At 49.7% G+C, this 24912-nt stretch overlaps 2 protein-coding genes across 2 annotated transcripts; one reads left to right on the forward strand and one right to left on the reverse strand.

Annotated features, from left to right (window-relative positions):
- The first annotated feature begins 90 nt into the window (after positions 1-90).
- Positions 91-4657, forward strand: LOC120672412 (caffeoylshikimate esterase-like). Its single transcript, XM_039952797.1, has 8 exons — positions 91-384; positions 561-654; positions 816-848; positions 3132-3278; positions 3372-3502; positions 3597-3734; positions 3886-3984; positions 4090-4657. The coding sequence occupies exons 1-8, from the start codon at positions 364-366 to the stop codon at positions 4462-4464; spliced, it is 1038 nt and encodes a 345-aa protein (XP_039808731.1). The 5' UTR covers positions 91-363; the 3' UTR covers positions 4465-4657.
- Positions 4658-4682: 25 nt separating this feature from the next.
- Positions 4683-8476, reverse strand: LOC120672411 (UDP-glucuronic acid decarboxylase 2-like). The gene is made up of 6 exons (XM_039952796.1): positions 7818-8476; positions 6869-7016; positions 6097-6176; positions 5923-6006; positions 5753-5827; positions 4683-5324 (listed from the first exon to the last, which is right to left on the reverse strand). Exons 1-6 carry the CDS (start codon positions 8406-8408, stop codon positions 5007-5009), a joined length of 1296 nt encoding a protein of 431 aa, XP_039808730.1. The 5' UTR covers positions 8409-8476; the 3' UTR covers positions 4683-5006.
- Positions 8477-24912: the final 16436 nt, after the last annotated feature.

Consider the following 24912-nt stretch of genomic DNA (forward strand, 5'->3'; position numbering starts at 1 on the left):
CTAGTAGTTGCGACGCCATGTCCGAGACGGCAGAAAAGTATCACAAAATGCATCTCCCGGTTTTCGGGAGTTGCCTAGCCTGCTACTGCTAGTGCTTCCTCGTCGTCGGCAACCGACTCGTTACCCTAGCAAGACTCGCAGCCGCATCCCAACTCCGAGCCCGACGCGGCAGGCACCCCCGCGCGCGCCCGTTTAATCCTTCCGTTCCGGGCGCCCGCCCCACCCACCTTCACAAACAAACCGGACCAGACGCGAGCGCTCTCTCGGCTCTTCCTCTTCTCGTCTCACGCGCGCGCGCCTAGCTCACAGGCACCCGCGGCGCAGCAAGCTCTTCTCCTTGTCGGCGGCGGCCGTGGAGCGGGCATGGAGGTCGAGTACCACGAGGTGAGAAGCTAAGAGGACCCCGCCCCGCGCATTGCGGTCGCCGGCCGGCCGGCCGCTTGCTCGTCGATTTCCTTGTTCTTTTCGTTCTCGCCCGGGGATTTCCTTGCTGATTTCCTTTTGCGCCGTGTCTGGCTGTCTGCTCGTGGGCCGCCGTGGATCGGATCGGATCGGAGCAGGAGTACGTGCGGAGCTCGAGGGGCGTGCAGCTCTTCACCTGCGGCTGGCTGCCCGCCGCGGCGGCGCCCAAGGCGCTCGTCTTCCTCTGCCACGGTGAGTCTTAACTATAATCACCTTAGCTGTATGTTTTAATAAGAATTTAAGTTACCTCAGCGGCACTGGAATACAGCTAGAAGACGCCTCAATTAGCTAGCTTCTTCAGTTACCTGCCGTTGTTCATTGTGTTCGTGGTGCTGTTGCTCGTTGAATTGCAGGCTACGGCATGGAGTGCAGTGGCTTCATGAGAGGTAACTAACGACGCCTCTTCCCACGCTTCACCATCTACTTCTAGTAGTTTCTTGTGTGCTCTTGCTTGCTTTAGTTTCTGTGGTTCTTTCTTTCGGTTGGTCTCTTTCTCTTTTCTCGTTTTCCTTTTTTTTTATAAAAAAAGTGAAAGATGACAGGAAGGAAAACTAGTGCTGTTTCTGAAGAGGTTGTGAACATCTTGCTTTGCTTTGTCAATCCCTCCCAATCGAACCCCTTGTCGAAGGAGATAAAAATCTTCGTGTCCTGCTAGTGTACACATGCCGCATTGTATTCTATGCTTTTACAGCCATTGATGAGTTCACCTGCACCGCTAGCTATTTGCTCGTGCATCCAGTAGCATATCTATTCAATGCTCTGCCCTCTGCCTTTGCAAATCTTGACCTCCCTGCCTGTTACCAGCAAAGCTTCAGTTTTAGCAGCTGGAGCCTGGAGCAAAACAGTAGCTCGTTCTTATCTTCTCGTCAAAAAAAAAAACCGTCCATTTTTCGACCTGGCTGTGCCGATTAGCACGTCATCTTTCCGCTGCCGTGTTCAGTAGCTGTTCCTTGGTCGCCTGACAGTTTCAGAGAATCGACGACCCTTTACCCGTTTGGTTTCGTCAGCACCATGTACCTGCGCCTAACAACGGACGCAAGCGTGTAACTGCTTAATCAGGTCGTCGTCGTAGCTCGAAAGCAGCGTCCAGCTTAATCTAGCGGTAGCACAGCCAGGATGCGTCACGGTCCGGTGATGCTGACGGTCGCATTAGAATAGCTTAGAGCCTGCATGCGATGCACGGCTAGCTAGTAGGAGTTTTACATCAGGCAAGGAGGACTCCTGCTGCCTACTGAAAGGGAAGAACAGGGGAGCAGTTCCTCACTCCTTTGCTAGGGCTTCGGGCTTCCTTCCCTGACTCTGCCTGCCCCTTCCTCCGCTCCGCATTCAAACGCCGTCCCGGGTAGGTCGATCGGCCCGATTCAAGACACCTGCCGGCACCGCTGCGCTCCCGTTCGTCGTCCTAACTTAACACTCAACAGCCTGCATAAGCAATTAATCATTATCATATTTTTGGTAGCTGCCCAGCTAGCTTGTCTCCTCTGACCAAAGGCTGTAGCCTTCTCTAAATTTGCATCTGGTTGCTAACAGTGGTTTCGGTGGTGGTTAGTCTTTGGACAACGCCTCGCACGTGCTTGTTGTGCTGGGGTCGTTCTGATCCTAATTAAGCTGCAGTATAGTAGTGTTGGTCAGAGTAACCTGACATTGTTAAATAAAACTGAAAGTAACCTGTGGAAAGACTGACATGATCAACACGCACATCGATCGTGTCCTCATCTTTGTCTTAGATATATAGTCGTTAGATCCTTGCTTCTCGCCATCGCTTTCCCCTCTTTCCCCATCTAGTATAGTAGGCGTTGTTGATGAGCCACCACCAACCTATAAACATCTGCAGCCCCTCAAATCATCTTCAGCTCAGGGCAGTCAGTCCCTGTCAAGATCCAGACCCCAAACCAAACACCACATGTTTTCCTTGTTCACGCCGCGGTTGGAACACGAGTGCCTTTGATGCCGCCGGGGATCGGAGGTGGGCATTTTGGACGGGTGAGCTGCCCCCGACCAACCGCCGGCCGGCCGGGCTACCATCGCCGCCTCCGATCCCTTCCTTGATCACGCGGCGGCAATAGCCAGCGCATCGCGTCTAGAAGGTCGTCATCCATGGTGGCCCAGCCTCACAGTCACAGCTCAGGGCGACCACCACCACCGGCCGGCCGGCCGGCCCCAAGCGTCCTGCAGGTCGGCTTGATGGCGTCGAGCCTTAACTGCGTGGAGGTTGCAGGGATGGCGGGTGCACAGCAATGGCGGGAATGGCCAAACATGTGGAGTGGAGTCCTTGTGGGGTGGACAGGCCTCATTTACAGTGGATTGAAGGCCTTGCCAAGAATTTAGGCCGTATATACCACTATTCCTCCCTCTTTCGGCTGCTTGATTTCTATGGGATTAAAAAGGCTGTTGTAACTATTTTTTATACTACTATAAAATGATGAGCTATATGTTTCAGAAAAGCGCAGTACAAACAAGCTAAGTTAGAAACTGTGCTAAAAAACATTGAAGAAAAAGTTCTTTCCGTCAAATTAATAATCTTCCCAATGCTTATGCAACCCATGATTCTGAAACGCAATTTGGATCAGAATTAGATGATCTTCAGAGATGTTTTTTTTCTTCTTTTTTTGATGGCCTGTCTCTGATTCTGATACTAATGCAAATGCATGGACGATCGTTGAATGCAGAATGCGGCGTGCGGCTGGCGGCGGCCGGTTACGGCGTGTTCGGGATCGACTACGAGGGCCACGGCAAGTCGATGGGCGCCCGCTGCTACATCCGCAGCTTCCGCCGCCTCGTCGACGACTGCCACAACTTCTTCAAGTCCATCTGCGGTGAGTGAGGTTGCTTTGCCATCTCGAATTATCGATGCGCCATTCCTGTTGCCTGATCACATTCTGAAATCTCTGAACTTTTTCTGCATGCAGAGCTTGAGGAGTACCGGAGCAAGAGCCGGTTCCTGTACGGCGAGTCCATGGGCGGCGCGGTGGCGCTGCTGCTGCACATGAAGGACCCGGCCTTCTGGGACGGCGCCGTCCTCGTCGCGCCCATGTGCAAGGTCAGTACTCCTCCTCGAGTGGCTGAATCTTCGTTCGCTTCAGGATGAGTTCGCATTGCCTGAACTGAAAACTGACGCAATCTGATTCATTCAGATATCGGAGAAGGTGAAGCCGCACCCGCTGGTGATCACGCTCCTGACGCAGGTGGAGGACGTGATCCCCAAGTGGAAGATCGTGCCCACCAAGGACGTCATCGATGCCGCCTTCAAGGACCCCGTCAAGCGCGAAAAGGTCAGCCGCCCGGCCTGTCAAACTACAGAATCAGCAGCATGACCGAGCGCTGCATTTGCCAACTCTTTTTCGTTTTACAAACTTTTTGCTATGTTGTAAAATCATGATGTCTGACTGTGGAACGCTCTGGTGCTTCTGCAATGCCTAGCAGATCAGGAAGAACAAGCTCATCTACCAGGACAAGCCGCGGCTCAAGACCGCGCTGGAGATGCTCAGAACCAGCATGCACATAGAAGACAGCTTGTCACAGGTAAATTACTATGCTGATGACGTTGTTCAGAGCCAAAAAGAAAAATGCTACGGTGACTGACGCTAAATGCTGGCTCTGAACTCTTCTGCGGATTTGTTTGGCCAGGTGAAGCTGCCGTTCTTCGTCCTGCACGGCGAGGCCGACACGGTGACGGACCCGGAGATCAGCCGCGCGCTGTACGAGCGCGCTGCCAGCGCGGACAAGACCATCAAGCTCTACCCGGAGATGTGGCACGGCCTCACCGCCGGCGAGCCTGACGAGAACGTGGAGGCCATCTTCTCCGACATCGTCGCCTGGCTCAACGAGCGCAGCCGCAGCTGGACCATGGAGGACCGCCTCACGAAGATGACGCCAGCTCCCGGCAAGTTCGTTGATAGCGAGAACCGCGGTGAGGCGCCGGTTCGAGCGCGACCTCAGGGACAGCGCCGAGGCTTCCTCTGCGGGCTTGCCGGCAGGACGCATCACCACGCTGAGATGTGAAAGATAGAACTGCCAGCACTGATCAGACGTGCACTTGGTTGAACAATGGCGAATAAGGAAGTGGTGATGGGCATTTTGTTATGTATAGGTCTCGATATTTTTGTCAGGGTTCTGTATGACCAACCATTCCCTTACTTCCATTGCAGTAAACATTTGCTCAATAATGATCAAAGCTTTTGCCCCATATCAGTTTGACACTCATGCTGAAACATGTGCAATGTGCTTATAACCTTAATGTATTATTAGCAACTCATATTATCTGTTAACGACACCATTACAAATTGTATGTTGTTACATATAGAATTATTACAGGCAAAAGAACCAAAAAAAGAAAAGAACAGCATTACAGCAGTACCAAGATATTTGGTAGTATCCAACATCTTCTAAGAACTACGTATGCAGCCATGACCTTTTGTCCGTGTTGTACAGAGCAGCCAAAGGGCATATACCACCAAAACTGTCCAGATCGTTTGCTCCCGTCTTCCAATTTCGTGTCATGTGATCATAGACTGAACAAATGCGTCACTTTGACATGGTGAGGATTAAGAAAGGCCACCAGCTGCCTCAGTGGATTCTTCCTGGTCCCCGAAGATACGTTTGCGGAAGTCGGTGACCATGAGGGGAAGGCCCTCATGTAGGGGAACCTTGGGCTCCCAGCCAAGAAGCTCTTTGGCACGGCTGATGTCAGGCTTGCGCTTATGTGGATCATCTGCAGTGTTTGGACGGAACTCAATGCGTGCTTCTGGGTCAATGGTGTCCTGGACCACCTTAGCCAGCTCCAGCATCGTGAATTCACCAGGGTTTCCCAGGTTGAATGGTCCAATGTGGTCCCCTTCCATTAGCTTCATCAGCCCTTCCACCTGCAGAAATTGCCATATTAGTATAGGATTCAGTAGTTTATACTGCCTACAGAATCAGAGAAATTGGATAGAACTAAATGATTGATCCTCATCATCAAGCACAGTTTCTGGATAATTGGATATTTTAGAAAGAAACCTCTAACATACAGAACTTTAGTGGATCATAAGTATGCACTAAATATCTCAGAGCAACAAGCATGGGATATATTGAATCATTTCAGGGATGTTATTGACATTGAGATATCAACTATGCAGATAGTTTCTCTAGTATGCCAAATGAGATATCAAATATGCAGATAGTTTCTCTAGTATGCCATGGATACTGTGCAAATAAGTCAAGATACTCATATGACACGTGTACTTTTTTAGGGAATTTTGTTTTGACAGGTTTGTTCAAACATATCTTTTGGGGTAATAGAGGGACCGACCAAATCCGAGACGTACTGAAAGCTCCTAGTCTGCTTGCCATCACCATAGACAGTCAAAGGCTCCTTCCTCAGCGCCTGAAAACCATAATTCCGCGAGGAGCATTTCAATATACAAAAATGAAGTGCATAGGCATCAAGGTGCCAAAAGAGGGCCTGCAACTGCTGGCTACCTGAGCAACGAAATTGCTGACAACGCGGCCATCATCGATGCACATGCGAGGACCATATGTGTTAAAGATCCGGGCGATCCTTACCTAAATCAAAAACAAGTAACCTATTGTATTACCTCCCACAAAAATTAATCTGAATGCTATTGATTCCAAGCATTTAAATAGCACGAGAACCTCAAGGTTGGCACCACGATGATAGTCCATGGTTAATGTTTCAGCAGTGCGCTTACCCTCATCATAGCAGCTCCTGACACCTATAAGTAAAAAAAAGAAGTATTTGCATTAGTAAGTGCCTTCAAAACAAGTAAAAACTTAGAATAAATGAAATCAAACAGTATATGGCGTAATATGAAAAGGGCTTCTCTTAGGATAGGATTAGCTGTTCCTATCAAGATCATTAATCTCTTTTCAGGTGCTTGATTCCTCTTTCATCCTTATTGGTCGCACTAGTTTGGTTAAACTAAGCGGACCTAGTGTGGACTCATATTCTTGTTTTATTAGGCAGGGATCCACATAGTGGATGTCCTCCTTGGGAACCAATTCTACCAACCAAAAGTGCCTACTTTCACATCAAAGATCCAAAACATGTATGTCAACCAAATTAGGATACCATGACCACATTTTTCAAGCATTTCTAATTACAGCCAAGGCCAAACATCCCTTTGCCAAACAGAGCAGTAGCTTCACAGCCAATGCACACACTATCTATTAATGGATTCATTGGGAAGGAACAGCTTTTTTTTGAAAAAAAACATAATTATCTTGATCCAACCTAACTATTGTGTCACAGTTGGGTGCCCAGAAATCAATCCAACATTGAGGATATTCCTGTTCTTTCTACTGTTCTTTCTACTAATCTCCCATGTCAACCCAATAAGTCTGTTTGAGGAAACTGTTGCATCAAAGAATTCGCAAAACAGAATAATATTATAAAGAGAGTTGTTACCAATAGGATTGACATTGCCCCAGTAAGTTTCCACCTGAGGGTGCTGGAGGGGATCGCCATAGACCTCACTGGTGCTGGTGAGTAGAAACCTTGCCCCAATCCTCTTTGCCAATCCAAGCATATTCAGTGTCCCAACTACATTTGTCTTGTGCCATCTCAAAGGTTAAAGTTCACAACAACATTTCAGAAAGATAGAGCAAGCACTAGCATGTCAAACAGCTTTCTTATTTGATGTTTTGACTATTTCAGGTTCTAGTCTGGTAGCTAGGCACTTAGGCTTTGCCTTCAGTAAGCACCAGCACTAGTAGTTGGAAAAAGAAAGACATGACAATGAAGTTAAGTGATAGATACGCAACATTGATTAGAAAGAAAAGGGTGGCGATATCGATGTACGATTTTTGCAACTACAATCCAAACTTTGTCAAAAGTGGGGAAAACTATAAAACTCGACTAGGTCCAAAGTCCGAGCGCAGCTTTGACCTTTAGTCCTTTAGTCCAATTACAAGTTACAACAATACAAAGCAATCATTTTCATCAAAATTAGAATTAGCAGGCAACCCAGTCCGAGATCACCAGATCCAAGAAGCTTTCTTCAAAGCAATCCAATCACAGAATTTCGTATGCCTGAGAGTAAACACCAATTTGAAGTATACAAAAACAATAAAAAAGAAAACAACACACAACACACTTCCTATAAAAAAATCAACATCTCCGAAATTGTACACGATCCGTTCAAATACTGTAGTTTTACTGAGCCTTACCATCCAGAAATTAATCGAACCCATAAAATCTATCCAGAATAAATAAAACTATACCAGAAAGAAAGGGCCACACCAAGCACCTTAGCAATCAATTGTCCACAGCCATCAATCATCAAAATGTTAATAATTAAAGGCAACCAAATTTGTAATAGCATTCAGATTCAGAGGAAGCAAGTGAGCAAGGATATGATGGTCTTGATTGGGTTGTACTTGTAGTGCACGGGGCTGGCCGGGCAGGCAAGGTGGTAGATCTGGTCGACCTCGAGCAGTATGGGCTCGACGACGTCGTGGCGGATCACCTCGAACCTGGGGTTCCGGAGGTGGTGCGCGACGTTCCCCTTGCGCCCCGTGAAGAAGTTGTCCACGACGATGACGCTGTCGCCGCGCTCCACCAGCCGGTCCACCAGGTGGCTCCCCACGAAGCCGGCGCCGCCCGTCACGAGCACCCGCAGCGCGCGCCGCCGCAGGCCCAGGGGCACCTTGCCGCCGACGGAGGACTCGCGGAAGGACGGGTGCCCGCCGATGGCGAGGTGGCCGAATCCGGCCGACGCGGCGGGGTAGGACGAGGTGGATGTGGAGGAGGAGGAGGAGAAGGTGAAGAGGGCGGCGGCGAAGAGCATGCCGGCGAGGGCGAAGACGGGGCGGTGCTCGGCGGCGGCGTAGCGGGCGGCGCGGGAGAGCCAGGAGAGCGGCTTGGAGGGCTTCGGGGAGTACTCCCCGCCGTTGGAGGCGGAGCCGTGCGCCGCGGCGCCGCGCCGGTTCGTCAGCTCCGACGCCATCTCCGGCGAAGGGCCCGGGCGCAAATTTCAGTTGGGGATTTGGATCGGTCTGCGAAGTAGGACGACGGAAGGAGTCGGCAGGGAGCGAAGAAAAGGTTTATATGTGCGAGACGAGAGGTGAACCAGAGCTGCGCGTTGAAACGATACGGGACGTCGGATCGGCGGTGGACGGCAGATATGGTAGTTTTGCCGGTGCGGCACGCCACCTCGCCAACGCTCACCGCTTTCCCCGCTTCTTGCTCCACGACCTCACCAACGCTAAAACAGATCTCCTAAAAAAGGATAAAGTAGGTTTTAACAACGTACTCTCAGCGTTCCAAATTATAAATCATTTTAAAAATCTTAGAGAGTCAAAATTATATAAATTTGATCAAATTTATATAACAAAATAATAACATTTACGATACCAATTAAGTATCATTAGATTCTTTGTTAGTTATATTTTCATAGTATACCTATTTGATGTCATAAATTTTTGTGTTTCTCTCTATAATTTTGGTCAAACTTTGAGATGGTGACTCTCCAGGATTCTTGGAATGACTTATAATTTAGAACGGAGGGAGTATATCAAGCAAATTTCAATGAAGATTCAAAGAGGTTAACCCAAGTTTTAGCTAAAAATGAATTATGAATACATTTCCAACTTCCAACTGACCAAATGGGAATTTAAACAAAACTACATTAAATATTTTGGAACCACTATACTATACATGTTCCAAACTTGTTTAGCATGTTAAGTGTTTAGCACACTCACTCACACCAATCGCTCTGTTCAGCTAGCTTGTTAGTTAGCCAGCCAGTAGTATTTTTTTATAACATCAAATTAGAATTAGCCACCAATCAACAATATTTTTCTCTTATAACAAATCAGCACCAGCTACCGGCCACAGCCAATCGAAGAATCATTAATATCTAGTCACCCGTCCCTCTATTACGCATATCCGGAAGCAACTGCACATTGAGGACTGCACACACTCACACACACACAATTTGGACCCCTGATTTTCTCAGATGAACGGCCAGATTGAATGCTAAAGTAGTAGTGATCTGCACCTGGTAATGAGAAATGCTACAGTACCGCATAGTGATGAGCAGTGATTCACCTCTCCATTGACGACTGCTTAATTAAGTTGCAACTGCTACTACAAGTGCACACAATCTGTGTCCCCACCTTGACCTGTTCCCGATCGGGATGGATCCTTGACAGTTGACACGGGAAAGGTATAGCGGCACCGGCTAGTTACAGACTTAGACTGAGTCCAACAGCCGAGGCATCAGTCAAGGCAAAAGCAAAATGCATCTCCCATCGGCACTGCGCGCGCGGCACCTTCTCCAACAGGCGAGGCAACACGCGAGGCAAACTGCCGTCGCTGGAGAGAGAAGGTGCAAATATACACTCCTCTCTCCTCAAATGCAAACTACCGTCGCTCGAGGCGCCGCCGCCGGTGGGAGGGGAGCGGAGGAGAGGGGTCCGGGGAACTCCAGCGGAGGAGAGCGCTGGAGGACGGGACTCCGCCGCCGTCTCCCGCACCCGCCGCTCCTCCCGCCGCACCTGCCATGGCCTCCGCCGCACGCCTTGCCGCGCGACTGCCCCCTGGAGCTCCCCCGCCCGCGTCCGCGCCGTTCCGCTCGCCACGCTGCGGTCCGCACCGCTCCCTCCCCGGCGGGCGAGAGCTCCGCCCCGCCGCAGCCTTGGGCGGGCGAGCTCCGCGCGCGAGCAGCTCCGCCTCGCGGGCAGGCGAGCTCCGCGCCGCCACACAACGTGCAGGAGCAGAGGACGCCGAGGAGCAGGGGAGGTTGGGTCTTCCTCCTCTCCGGCGGATCCCGGCGACCGCGAGCCTCCTTCCCCTTCTCTCCCTCCTCTCCGACGGATCCCCCTTGGCCCGCGGTCCCGGCGTGCATCCGGGCGGTGCGCTCCACTACGCCGCCGCCGTGCGCGCGGCCCACGGCGAGAGCAGCCCGGAGGACCGCCTTGCCGCGGCGGCGACGCATCCCCGCTTCTCCCTTACTCCCTTGTTCCCCATTGCAGCCGCCACCTCCATTGCCGCCGCCGGTCGTCATCGATTTGCCCCGTCCGGTGAGCCCCTTCTCGATTGCTCACGCCTACGGCGCCCCCTCATCATCATCGACCAATTCCGGTCCTCACCCGGCCGATTCCCCTTCTGCAGGTCCTCCCCGGCGGAGCTCCACCACCGGCACCGCCTGTCCTCGCTGCGCCGCCCCTTCCGCCGCCTCTCTCCACGCGCGCTGCCGTCGGTGAGGCTCGCCGCCTCTTCCTCTCCGCCATGCGCACGCGAGCTCGACCCCGCCTACTTTGCTCCGCTGGCGCCGCTGTCCGCCGTTGCTGCAGCGTCGCGCGTGTTGTGTCGCACGCGCGCAGGGGCCGCGCCGTGGGCGCGCTCTCGCCCTGGGTCAAGGCAAGTGCACAGCCTTGACCCGGCACGGGGAAGCTGCTGGGTGCGTTGTTGGAGGTTTTGGCTCGCGTTGTTGGAGACAGCCACTTTTGCTTGAGCGATGTATCCACTGTGCGCGATGCAAATGAAGGAATGCATCCCGTATTTTGCAACGCGTTGTTGGAGTCAGTCTTACAACATGCATATGAGCTCATCTGCAATATCGACCACTATGACCTAATGCCTATTAGGGTTAGTTTAGGGTTGTTCTCGTACAAAGTCTAAAAACTTACTCTCTCCATTTCTAAATGTTAATATATATATTTTTGTATAAATTTGATTAAAATTGGACTAGTTTAACTTACAACAAACCTAACACGATACGTAAAGAAAAATTATAGCGTAGAAAAAGAAGATGCGTAAATTTGGGACTCTACATGTGGTAAATTTGATTTGGAACTTTACATGTGGTAAATGACGGTTTCACCATGGAATCAGTGAACGTTTAAAAATGCGCGCCGTCAGTTGGATCCATGCCACTCCAACTTCTTGAAATTGGATTTCATGTTGAAATCCATGCCATTGAGTGGCATGATTTTGAACATGAAACCCAATTTCACGGAGTTGTGGTGGCATGAATCGAATTTTCCCTAGTTGATAACATATTAATACTCTAGCTCTGTACGACACTGAAAATACTAGAGGTAAACTCATCCTGGCTTTCATAAATTTGTCCTTGTATTTGCTCCTACGTTAAGTAGATTGGTTTCTATGTCCAAGAAAAAAGCAAATAGAATCGGACACATGTAGTGGATGAAACATAGACCATTTGTGTCGTGGTTCAAGTAGGAGGGTCACAGCCGGGTGGCGTAGTGCACCCGCCTAATCCCAGAGGATGTTTACTCGGGAAAGTGCAAGCTATTTCTCAGATCTACTCATGAAGCAAGAACACAAGAACACACGAGGATTTAGAGTGGTTCGGGCCGCCGGAGAGTAATACCCTACGTCCACTGAGAGTTCTATTGTACTAGAGTTCGTGGATGAGTCTATCCTCTGCCTCTAGAGCCCCCTTCTCGGACTTGAGTGATTCTCTAGCGGGCGTCCCCCTTTTATAGCGCAAGGACGATGCATACACAAGCATTGGACCCCGACAGGTGGGCCCAACAAGGATGTATATTTCACTATTAAAAAGACACTAATGGTGCTACAGTGGTTGAGAACCTCTTCCCGGATATGCTTCATTGCATTGTAGACCCTCTGACTGAAGGGAGTCTTCACTTGTCCCATCGGCGAGGCGCCCGTTGAGGCAGTGTAGATTGCGGCGTAGACTATTGGGTCTACCGCGTAGGTGTTATGATATTCCGTTGCCGAGCTGTCGTGTCTAACTGGCGTAGCAGACTAACGCGCGTGGCGTGGGTGGCGCCAGCGGCTGTACTGCGCGCCTTGGTAATGTGCAATCAGCAGTACAGCCTGGCAAAAGTCTCCTCGGGCTCTGCTGTGGCAGAGCGCACTTAACGTCTCCCGTATTGAATGCGGTAGGTGGGCGAGTCTTCCCGAGGAAGCTAGGTGGCCGCGCGCGTGCCTGTACCTACGGACATGTGGCGGCTCCGGACCCCCTTAGGCGGGGTGTCTGCTCCCTCCCCGCTGAGGGGTCCGGATAGTATATGGGGGTCCGGGACCCGGTGGGAGGTCCGGGGCCCCCGGTTGTTTTGGCTCAGCGCTCCCCTCTTCGGGACACGTGGTGACACCGGACCCGTCCCCGAGCGGGGAGCGGGTCCGGGACTGTTGGTCTGGTGTGGTGGAGGCGGACCCCAGGGGTCCTGTTGTTCAGCTCATTAGGGCGTAGTTGCAGATAACTACGCGAGTCTTGACATAGCAAGAGGGGGTACCCTATTCCAGAGGTACCGACAGTGGCCCCCGGGCCCACCTTGGGGGAGGTACGAACCTGCAGGTGGGGCCATTATCGTGACGCAATCCTGATTGCGTTGTCGTGCTTATGTTGAGAGCGGGTGCTCCGGACCCCTTCAAGGCCGTAGCACTTGTTGCCAGGTTCTGGTACTAGAGCGCTCTCCGCAGGGTAGCGAAGGTGCAGGATTAGGGTACGGAACCAAGCTAAGTGGCTGCACGGACCTCGATCCGCCCAGGGAGCGAGCACCACTTCCCCGGACCCGGCTCCAGGCGACCATGGCGAGTGGTCTCCGCCGATGCGGGCCACCGGAGTGGACCTGGGCGACCGTGGCGAGCGGTCTCCGCCGGAGCGGGCCACCGGAGTGGACTTGGGCGACCGTGGCGAGCGGTCTCCGCTAGAGCGGGCCACCGGAGTGGACTTGGAAGACCGTGGCGAGCGGTCTCCGCCGAAGCGGGCCACTGGAGTGGATTTGGGCGACTGTGGCGAGCGGTCTTCTCCGGAGCGGGCCACCGGAGTGGACTTGGGCGACCATGGCGAGCGGTCTCCGCCGGAGCGGGCCACCGGAGTGGACTTGGATTGTCGCCAACGATCAACGAGATACATCACCGGTCCTCGTGGCAAGGCATAGGGAACCATGCCTTATACTAGAAAGGAGTCCGGACCCCTAGGTACAGCAGCCTCGGATACTAGGGCACTCGTAACAGGGTAGTGAAGTGCGTAGGCTTAGGGTACATTACCAGGCTAAGCGGCTACGCAGAACTTCTTCACCCCAGGGTACAAGCATTACTTCTCCGGTGCAGGTCCCTAGGAGTTTGGACCTCCTTCCAGCTAGAAGGGGTGTCCCAACCTGTCCATAAGCCAGCAACTCAACTTGGATTATTAACGACAATAAAAGACTCCGTATGGAAGAAGGAAACGTGCAAGCTGAATGGACAAGTGCCATTTAAGTTAATGTAAAGATAGGACTGAGACAACAAATCTCCTTCATTACTTGATTCGTGGTGTACATCAGAGGTCGGGATTACGAGGGCGGACCTCTACCACTTTGGACCACTTGCTGGTGTCCCCTGTTTGTGTGATGAAGCCAGAGGTCGGGTTTACAAGGGCGGACATTTACCGCACTGGACCACACGTAGGCACCATATCATTACAAAAGGAGAAACACACTCAATCCTATCTAGTGGTAACCTACAGCTGTCATTCGTAAGGCATGCACTTTCCAGCCGGAGTGGAACTGCCATCTTGGAGATTCCTTAGTTGTTGGGGGCAGGGGCGCCATGGACGTGCTTATACAGCATTATCTAGCATCACCTCGGGAGCTTGTAGGGCCCTCCTTTGCTCAAGCGCTGTTTCATGCTTAGTTTGCATGAGAACAACTTCTTTGGCTTTGAATGGGAGTGGCCCTGCCGTTGCCACTGCCGTCGGAAGCCAGCCCGATGGCCGCTCATAGTGAGCTGAAGCCAACTTGACACCCTGGCACAGCGGATGGACGGGTGCTCGTTTGGACGAGCACGAAGCGTGGAGAAGGGGGGTCGTTCGCTGGCTCCACTTTGGTGCTGGCACAGGGCCCCCGCGCCTTGCGGTGGAGGTCGATGCCTGTCTGCAGCAGCTCCAAGGAAGGCTTGAGCCAGGCGAGGGAGAAGGCGACAGACATCCTTCCCGAGCCACAGCCGTTGGCTCCAGCTCCATCTTGAGAGGAAACCTTGAGCCGACGTCGTGCCGATGGAGGGGGCTCCCGGTGGTTGCTTGAGAGAAAACCTTGGGCTGACGCTGGGGTGTTGCAGGGGGACACGCAGCAGGTGTCGCCCCTGCGCGCCACCGTGCCGGCTCTGAGGTGTCATAGTGGCGACGCACAGCAGGCGCCGCTGCCGTGCGCCACCGCTCCGAGGACACTGCTGCCTCGGTGTCAGGGCATGCGGCGTAGGCGACGCCGTTCCACTCTTCATCTTCTCGTCGTCGTTGCAGAGGATGAGCTCAACCCCAGAAACCAGGAGGTGAGCGAAGATCTGGCCAACGCTTGCGCGATCCCCACGGACGGCGCTAGATGTCGTGGCTCAAGGAGGAGGGCCACAACCGGGTGGCGTAGTGCACCCACCTAATCCCAGAGGGTGGTTACTCGGGAAAGTGCAAGTTATTCCTCAGATCTACTCATGAAGCAAGAACACAAGAACACACGAGGATTTAGAGTGGTTCGGGCCGCCGGAGCGCAATACCCTACGTCCACTGAGAGTTCTATTGTACTAGAGTTCGTGGATGAGTCTATCCTCTGCCTCTAGAGCCCCCTTCTCAGACTTAAGTGATTCTCTAGCGGGCGTCCCCCTTTTATAGCGCAAGGACGACGCGTACACAAGCATTGGACCCCGACAGGTGGGCCCAACAAGGATGTATATTTCACTATTAAAAAGACACTAATGGTGCTACAGTGGTTGAGAACCTCTTCCCGGATATGCTTCATTGCATTGTAGACCCTCTGACTGAAGGGAGTCTTCACTTGTCCCATCGGCGAGGCGCCCGTTGAGGCAGTGTAGGTTGTGGCGTAGACTGTTGGGTCTACCGCGTAGGTGTTATGATACTCCGTTGCTGAGCTGTCGTGTCTAACTGGCGTAGCAGACTGACGCGCGTGGCGTGGGTGGTGCTAGCGGCTGTACTGCGTGCCTTGGTAACGCGCAATCAGCAGTACAGCCTGGCAAAAGTCTCCTCGGGCTCTGCTGTGGCAGAGCGCACTTAACGTCTCCCGCATTGAATGCGGTAGGTGGGCGAGTCTTCCCGAGGAAGCTAGGTGGCCGCACGCGTGCCTGCGTCTGCGGACATGTGGCGGCTTTGGACCCCCTTAGGCGGGGGTGTCTGCTCGCTCCCCGCTGAGGGGTCCGGATAGTATGTGGGGGTCCGGGACCCGGTGGGAGGTCCGGGCCCCCCGACTGTTTTGGCTTAGCGCTCCCCTCTTCGGGACACGTGGTGACACCGGACCCGTCCCCGAGAGGGGAGCGGGTCCGGGACTGTTGGTCTGGTGTGGCGGAGGCGGACCCAGGGGTCCGGTTGTTTAGCTCCTTAGGGCGTAGTTACAGATAACTACGCGAGTCTTGACATAGCAAGAGGGAGTACCCTAGTCCAGAGGTACCGACATTTTGGTTCATGGGACTAATGCATTCCTGCACTTTAGTCCCTAAATATTCAAATAGGAGAGACTAACACTACTACAAAAATCTTTTCAAAGGTGGTTGTTTTTTTATTTTTTCAAAGGCGGACAGAGCCAACCGCATCTGCGCAAACATCACTGTTAATGACACATTTTCAGAGGCGATTTTCAGGCCGCCTCTGTTTATAGAGTAGAAAAACAAAAAAAACCATCGGGCCCGCCGAGTCCATCGGGCAGTGTGCTGCCGCGTCCGCCGCCGCCGCCGGCGCGTCTGCGCCGCCCGCCCGTGTCTGCACCGCCGCGGCGGCCTGCCGCCCCATGCCCTCCGCAGCCAACCTGAGCGCGGCTGCGCCGCTCCCACCACCGCCGCTGAGGGTGGCCTGCCCGCGCACCTCACCGCTGGTCGCCCGAGCACGAGATACGAGTTGCCGCCACCGGGGAAGGCCGGATCCGGCCCTGCTCGGTGGATCCGAGCGGCCGCTGAGCGGGGCCGCTAAGCGAGAGAGGGCCGCTGCGAAGGGAGAGGGAGAACGGAGAGAGAGGGGTGGCGGCGGAGGAGAGGGAGAGGGAGAAGGGAGAGAGAAGCGAGAGAGAGAGTGAGAGAGAGAGAGTGCGGGAGAACCGCGGGAGGGAGAGAGAGGATGGAAGGGTTAGAGTTAGGGTTTATTATATACTCCTCTCAGCAACCGGGCTCAATTGGGTCCGTCTCTGAAAATTGGAGTATTAACAGAGGCGGACACTTTTACGCTGATCGCCTTTGTTAATAGATTTTGCCGCGGTTTTCTATAACCGCCTCAGTTAATAAGAAATAATAGAGGCGGATTTTTTCTGTGCCCGTCTTAGAGCTAATGAAAAGATCGCTGTTAATCAGTTTTTGTAGAAGTGTAAAAGAGTCTAGAAGATGTTAAGACTAAAATCTATTATACCGTTTTGGAGGTACTTATTGGGACTACAGATCTACCGAAGCCCTACTTTTCCGGCGGCTACCCCCAAGTTTTCCAACCACTACCTGTGCATGCAGGAATAATGTGGTCTTTCGTACAATTCATTTAATGACTTGTAATCTTCTTTAGTCTCTAGTTTAAAACATGGAGGGACTAAAATTTTTATTTAAGAAGATTAAAATAAATTCTAGTACGATAGGAACCAAACAGGGCGATTTTTTTTTTGAAACCAACAGGGCGATAGTTAGGAAGAATGACTTGCCGAAATCCGTGCGTGATTGGCCCATGATTACCATGAACGAGACCAAGATGATAGCAGTAGCTTCAGCTAAAATCGTTATAGATTTGTAGCCCAGGCCGAAGAACGACACAGACGCTACTTCTGTCAGTTCTGTGCACGAAAATAAAAATCTGAGTCTCAGTCATTGCATACAGTACTAGCACGTTTGTTGCAACGATTGATGGGCAGCATAGCATCTTCCTCTAGTTTTCATCTGCCCAAGAGACATCTTTTATGGTGTTCCCTTTTACAAATTTGTCCCAGCTGCCTTTCAGGCTTTCACCTGATCTACTGCCTTCCAGGAGTGAACTGCAGAGCTCGATGGGCATACACTGCACGCAGGCACGTACCCCATAGAACTGCCAGAAGAGCACACAGCTCCATTTGGTCCATCATCATCCCATCCGTGGCCCATGGTTGTTCATTTCATCATTTTTGTGGCAATCGATCAGCTGGATCCTAGGGTTGGGGGTCCTCCATCGATCCTTTCACAAGATGTGCTAGTACCACTAGCATGCCAGAATTGTAAAAGGGTTCTAATTAAGAAAAGAGTACAAAGGTAGGGTGGCAAACCAATATGTTTCTGTCCTTGGTTTGGAAACTTTATTTATGCTGTTGTTCAATCACAAATTACTCATTTAGGGCAATGCTTTGCTGCTAAGAGTTGCCATTTCGAGCAAGAGAAAGGATGAGCAAGAAATTTGGTATTCAGCTCGGATTTATTTGTCTTGTCATTTAGAGTTGCCTGTTAGGGTAGCGCTTTGCTAATTAGTGTTATCTTTTCAAGTGAAAATAAAGAAGAATGGGAAAGAAACTGTTAGTGTTCCATTTTCCCTTGGTTGAAATGGATTCATTGCTACTGATCGCTCCAGTCCTTCAAAAGTTTTTTTTTTTAAGACGTAAGGTCCCAAAGTTTGAAAAGAAGGGTGACTTTGGAGAAGAGCTGAAAAAATTGTAGTCCTAGATTGGCAATGTTAAGGGGCTGACTTTGGGAGGCTATAAAATAAGTTTTTGTGAATAAATTTTGGGTACAAAGTACACCATTTTAAAGTAGAAAGTTTGGAGAATCCATTGGTGCCATTTGTGTTGGAATATTCGGTGAGGAAAACGGGAAAGGAGAAGAAGTCCAAAAGAAACCCATTAAGCGCCCTGATCGGGGGCCCAACCAGCCCATGGTTGTGACCCCAGGTCACCTAGCGCCATATAAAATAGGGGTGGGGGCCGGCACTTTTGACTGCAGAAAAAACTAGTCAAGAGCCAAAACCCTAACCCTACAGCCGCCCGATCTACGGCGGCGCTGGAGTTACCTGAAGGTCACCGTGTCGCAGAGGGGACATTGTCGCTAGATTAGATGCCAGAAGGACGCCGGTACCCGCCGCGGACTTCCACGACTCCGACGAGTACGACGACGTCGACTCCGGTGAGTACTACTGCGCTGACGACTACGCCGGCCGAGATGGCCAGCGCATCCGCTACGAACTGGATGCCACTACTCGCTGGTCTAGATCTATCTTTCTCATGTTTTACTTAAAGGTTGTGCTTACTTGAGTATATGTAGGTCCTGTAAGTTTAAGTTTTAAGTTCTAAGCCATGTTTAGATCCTACATTTGGTATCAGTCGCCTAAACATCTACTCCGTGAGCCATTAGAACCCTAGATCTAGATCCAATTTTTAGATCTTAGTTGGTTTACCATCTCGGTTCAAGTTTTAATTCATGATTAGTATAGATCTATTAGTTCTAAGTATAGATCTTGCATGAACACCGTCAGATCCAAGAATATAAAAGGAGAAATGAATAAACATTAGATCCATAAGTTGCCATCTTCAGAAACTCCAAAACCCCCTCAGATCCGAAAGTTTCGCCATAAGATACACGCATAAGACTTCGCCATTAGGCCGCACGGGGCTTAAAAGCTCCCGCGGTGGCGCGCGCATAAGAAATCGTGGGGCCTTGAGCCACCACGGCGCGCAACAAAAAAAAAAGCGGCACGAAGACCGGCCATGAGCAGGCCGCGCGGGGCTAAGCAACTCCCGCAGCGGCAAAGGAAACAAAAAAAAAAGGCCGGCCACACACACGCACAGAGGCGGCGGGGCTTTGAAACGCGCCATGAGAGTGGCGCGACACCGGCCACCGTAGGAGCAGCCCAGCTCCATGGCAGCCGGTAAGGGCGCCGGAGCTGGCGCTGCCGCCGCGGCAGCTTGGGCCGCACCTAAAGACCGCCAGATGAGCCATACTCTAGAGACTTGGGCGCACACCCCTAAGACCGCTGGATGAGCTGCTCCGGCGGGCCGCGCCATGCGTGCACGTGGCGCTAGGGCCGCGGCGGCGGCGCTACGGCCGGAGCGGCTCAGGCCGGCGGTGGCGCCATGGGAACATCGGCGCAGAGAGAGCCGCCGGCGGCAGTGAGTGGAGAGAGGGAGGAAAGAAATCAAATGAGCTAGGATTTCGCGTGAGTTCCGGCCGTTCCCTTTTATACCCGCGAAAATCACTCTCGGCCGTTGGATTTAGGTTTCCTGAGATCAACGGCTCAAATCGTCTTCCCATTTGGGGGCGAGCCGCGCCGGGCCGAATGGCCGGCCCAGCCATTGGCTGTTGGGCCGCCGGCCCAGGCAGACGGGGGAGGGGGCGCGCGCGGCTGGGCCACTTCGCCGGCCCGCCCGTCTGTTTTTGGGCTATAAGCCCAGTAAGCTTTAGGCCCTTCTGATTTTTCGCATTTACTTTAGTTTATTCATTTCTAAATTACTTTTTTCAGTGTATAATTAGTTTAAATTCATATTAGCACTTAACAAATTTAATTTTGAGCACGTTTACTCTGAAAATTATGAGAAATTTTATGAGTTACTATTCTGAGTAAATGAAACCAATGCGAATTTTATTCGGAATTATTTAAATTTTTTTTGGGTATTGATTTAATTTCTGACCAATGTTGTTATTAAATAATTACCATAAGTTGTTAAGTTTAATTTAAGTTTATTTTGCTTCTGCCCAACGGTGATGCAAAATTAAGTTTCCGTTGCGTTCATTACGCTAAGTTTATTTTGTTTCAGCCCAACGGTGATGCAGAATATTATTCATGAATTAATTAAGTATTTAATTTGTTTCTGCCCAACAGTGATGCAAATTACTTTGTTTATGTTTTAATCTGGCCAACGCTGATTAATACATTTATTTATATTTGTCATTACTGATTAAATTCTTGTTTATTTGTTCATACTTAGATCCCACTCCCGCCAGCATCATAGCTTATGTCAATGGTGTGGAGAAGCTGTCTGGCGATAACTTCGCCAGATGGAGCCGTGAGATCCATCTCATTTTGGTGATGATGGATAAGGACGACTCCATTAGAGCCCAGCTCTTGTAGCACTAGTTGCACAAGGGACTGATGATACATCCCTTGCTGAGCGCACTCCTGCTTATAAGAAGGAGAAAGAGCGTTGGGAGCGCTCCGATAGAGTGGCGCTCATGGTCGTGGACTTGACCATCAGCCCCACAATCAGGGGAGCTCTTGAGAAGGAGCCTAAGAATGCTAAGAACTTCCTGACTAACATTGAGATGTACTTAAGGACTCTGCAAAGGCCACATCCAGTACTCTCCTATCTCAGCTCATGAATGCTAAGTACAACAGGCAAGGTAATGTTAGAGAGCACATTATGGGGATGGTCAACATGAGGGATAAGCTTCAGGACCTCGATTGCCCCCTTAATGATGCTACATTGCTTCACCATGTTATGATCTCACTCCCACCAGCCTTTGAGACCTTCAAGGTAAACTACAATGGTAGTGATCAGAAGTGGGACATAACCACTCTCGTGGCTAAGTGTGCCCAGGAGGAAGAAAGGCTTCACGCTCAGAACCCTGATTTTGTTAACCACATTAGACAAGGTGGTCGCAGAAACAACAACAACAACAACAACAACAACAACAACAACAACAACAACAACAACAACAACAACAACAACAACAACAACAACAACAACAACAACAACAACAACAACAACAACAACAACAACAACAACAACAACAACAACAACAACAACAACAACAACAACAACAACAACAACAACAACAACAACAACAACAACAACAACAACAACAACAACAACAACAACAACAACAACAACAACAACAACAACAACAACAACAACAACAACAACAACAACAACAACAACAACAACAACAACAACAACAACAACAACAGGGTCTCTCACTCCAAGAAAGATAAGAATGGTAAGAAACCCTATGATGGTCCTAAGCAAGATGGCTCCTCCTCCTCTAAGACATTCAAGTGCTGCCACTGTGGTAAAGAAGGCCACATCACTAAGGACTGTGAGGAGTTTAAGAAGTGGTGCGTTAAGAAAGGTAATGACGACATTAATTCTTTAGTCGATGAGTCCTTTTATGCATATTTTCCCATAAGTACTTGGTGGATTGACTCAGGTGCCACTGTTCATGTTACTAATTCCCCACAAGGATTGTCTGGTGTGCGAACTATAAGAAGGGGGACCCGAAGTCTCAGGGTCGCTAATGGAGTTGAAGCAGAAGTGGAGGCCATTGTGACTCTTCAGTTAGAGCTTCACGGCGGCTTCACACTTCGCCTATTAGATGTCCTTTATGTTCCGTCCATTCAGAGAAACTTAATTTCTATTTCTAAATTAGATCGTGATGGATTTTCATGCACGTTTGGGAACAATAGATGTGTAATAAGATGTGATGGTGACTTAATTTGTTATGCACCTTTGCATGATGAGCTTTATTTATTGTCCTTAAGTAATATCTCTGTGATGAATGTAAGCGATGTCAACCATAAGCGCAAGAGAAGTAATGAGACTTCATCGAAATTATGGCACACGTTTAGGCCATATTTCGAAGGGGAGAATGGAGCGTCTCATTAGAGAAGAGATACTCCCAAAATTAGACTTCTCTGACTTAGATCAATGCGTTGATTGTATTAAGGGAAAATTTGCAAAACAAATTTAAAAGGATGGAGCTAAGCACAGTTTAGGATTATTAGAATTAATTCATACTAATATCTGCGGTCTATTTAATGTAAGATCAGTGGATGGATTTAGTTACTTTATTACATTCACTGATGATTTCTCCCGTTATGGTTATATTTACCCTATAAGAGAAAAGTCAGATGCACTTGATAAGTTTAAAATCTTCAAAGCTGAAGTAGAAAATTAGCATGAGTTAAAGATTAAAGTGGTAAGATCAGACAGAGGGGGCGAATATTATGGGAGACATGCCATGTATGGACAAATCCCCGGCCCCTTTGCTAAGTTCCTTCAAGAAAATGGAATAGTAGCTCAGTATTCCACTCCTGGTGAACCTCAGCAAAATGGTGTTGCTGAGAGAAGAAACCACACTCTAATGAACATGGTGCGCAGTATGCTCAGCAACTCTAATTTGCCAGTGAGTCTGTGGATGGAAGCACTAAAGACTGCCACACACATAAGTAATCGTGTTCCTAGTAAATCAGTCCCTAAGACTCCTTATGAACTTTGGACTAGTAAGAAACCCAGCATGAATTATATGCATGTCTGGGGTTGTACAGCAGAGGCGAAATTATTTAACCCATCTCTTGGAAAATTAGATCCTAAGACAGAAAGCTGCTACTTCATTGGCTATCCGGAAAAATCAAAGGGATATAAATTTTATTGTCCTAAGGGTACCACTAAGTTTGTTGAGACAAGGCATGCTGTCTTCTTAGAGGAAAACGGATGCGCTGAGCCTAGGCAAATTAATCTTGAGGAAATGCGGACTCATGACCCCACTCCGATGACTCAAAATTATTATGTGCCTATGACTCAATTTACAAAGCACCTCAGGTAGTTGTTCCTCTATAAGTTAATGCGGAGAGAACACCCGCCGTTAGTGAGCATGAGAATATGCCTGTAAATAATGAGCATCAAAATGAAATTGTGGCAGAACCTGTTGAGCAACCATAGGATCAGACTGCTAATGGGACATAGGAGGCACAACAAGAGCACATAGCTGAGCCTGTTCCTATAGCAGAACCACAACCTCTAAGAAGATCGACACGAGAAAGGAAATCAACTATCTCAGAAGATTTCGTGTACATGAGTGAAGGACACGATATGGGAAAAGTTGATGATCCTAACTCGTTTAAGGAAGCGATGAGTAGTGAATACTCCCACAAGTGGATTGAGGCCATGGAAGAAGAGCTAAAATCCATGAGCACAAATAAGGTATGGGACTTAGTAGAAATTCCTGAAGGAGCTAAGAAAGCAGGCTGTAAGTGGGTCTACAAAACCAAGTATGCCTCCAAAGGGAAAATCGAACGGTTCAAAGCAAGACTTGTGCCTAAGGGGTTCACACAGAGAGAAGGAATCGATTATACAGAAACCTTCTTGCCTGTCTCAAAGAAAGACTCGTTCAGGATCGTTATGGCTCTAGTAGCTCATTTCGATCTCGAGTTACCTCAGATGGATGTTAAGACTGTGTTCCTTAACGGTGACTTGCATGAGAATGTATACATGGCGCAACCGGAAGGTTTCGAGATGGAAGGCAAAGAACAGTTAGGATGCAAACTAAAGAAATCCATTTATGGATTAAAATAGGCGTCCAGACAATGGTACATTAAGTTTGATGAAGTAATTAAGAAATCAGGCTTCGTCGAAAATGTAGTGGACAACTGCATATATATTAAGATCAAGGGGGGCTCTTTTATTATCCTCGTACTTTATGTGGATGATATCCTATTAGCTAGCAGTGATAAGAACTTGATGTATGAGACAAAAGGATTTCTCTCATCGAACTTTAACATGAAGGATCTTGGTGATGCCTCTTATGTTCTATGCATTGAGATACACCGACACAGGTCCAAGGGTGCATTAGGACTATCTCAAAAGGCTTATATAGAGAAAGTTCTTAAAAGATATAATATGCACAAATGTTCAGGCACAACTGCTCCAGTTGTTAAGGACGATAAGTTTGGGCAATTTCAAAGTCCCAGGAATCAACTAGAAATTGATCAAATGAGAACGATTCCATATGCTTCAGCTGTTGGAAGCCTTATGTATGCACAAGTGTGCACACGCCCTGACTTAGCATTTATCACCGGGATGCTTGGCAGATTTCAGTCTAATCCAAGAATGGACCACTGGAAGGCGGTTAAGAAAGTTCTGCGTTATTTGCAGAGCACTGTTGGCATTTCTTACGCTCAATAGAATATGGATTCCGCAAGCGCTCAGAATCACCGCTGTAGCACTTCACCTTGGAGTATTCTAGGGTATCGTATATTTCCTCAGGGAAGCACTATGGTTAAAGAGTATCGAAGAATCGAATGACAAACTTTACTAGAGATATCAACCGACTAACTTAGTGGGGGTAAGCCTGATATGATAGGATAAGATAATGGCCAACGATGACCGTCTGACACAGGATACTCTAATCCTTAGAGAGGTAAGCAGCTGGGAGGACAACGAGTGAGAAAGACTCCTAAAACACTTCTAAACTATCGAGCTAAGCTCCCTAGACTAAACCTTGCTTCTAACTAGTTCGGGAACCTAGAGCTTACTTCGGCGGCTGGAAGAGGAAGGACTTCAGAAAGGGATGAGAGGGGAGTCCAATAGCAGCCTGCAACTACTACTATGAAAACACCCGAACGTGGTGGACTACGAGGGACGAGCAGGGCTGTCACCACCTGCTGCCTACCACAACGGTTCCGTGGGGTGGAACACACTTTCTAGCTAACACTAAGCCCAGACACCACATCCGTACTCGGTGTTAGGATTTATCTTGACGCGTTCAAGAGAAATCCCCCTCAACCTAGAGAACTAACTTGAGTTACTTTAGTCCGGGCGAGAAAACCGTAAGGT

Source organism: Panicum virgatum, chromosome 5N (genome assembly GCF_016808335.1).
Source record: "Panicum virgatum strain AP13 chromosome 5N, P.virgatum_v5, whole genome shotgun sequence".
Lineage (NCBI taxonomy): Eukaryota > Viridiplantae > Streptophyta > Magnoliopsida > Poales > Poaceae > Panicum > Panicum virgatum.

Coding starts and splice junctions, on each gene's coding strand:
- LOC120672411 (XM_039952796.1), bottom strand. CDS start 8,408: ATGGCGTCGGAGCTGACGAACCGGCGCGGCGCCGCGGCGCACGGCTCC. Junction 6,177..6,868: donor GGGCAATGTCAATCCTATTG/GTAACAACTCTC, acceptor TTTTACTTATAG/GTGTCAGGAGCTGCTATGAT. Junction 5,325..5,752: donor TTCAGTACGTCTCGGATTTG/GTCGGTCCCTCT, acceptor CAATTTCTGCAG/GTGGAAGGGCTGATGAAGCT.
- LOC120672412 (XM_039952797.1), top strand. CDS start 364: ATGGAGGTCGAGTACCACGAG. Junction 849..3,131: donor GTGCAGTGGCTTCATGAGAG/GTAACTAACGAC, acceptor CGTTGAATGCAG/AATGCGGCGTGCGGCTGGCG. Junction 3,735..3,885: donor ACCCCGTCAAGCGCGAAAAG/GTCAGCCGCCCG, acceptor AATGCCTAGCAG/ATCAGGAAGAACAAGCTCAT.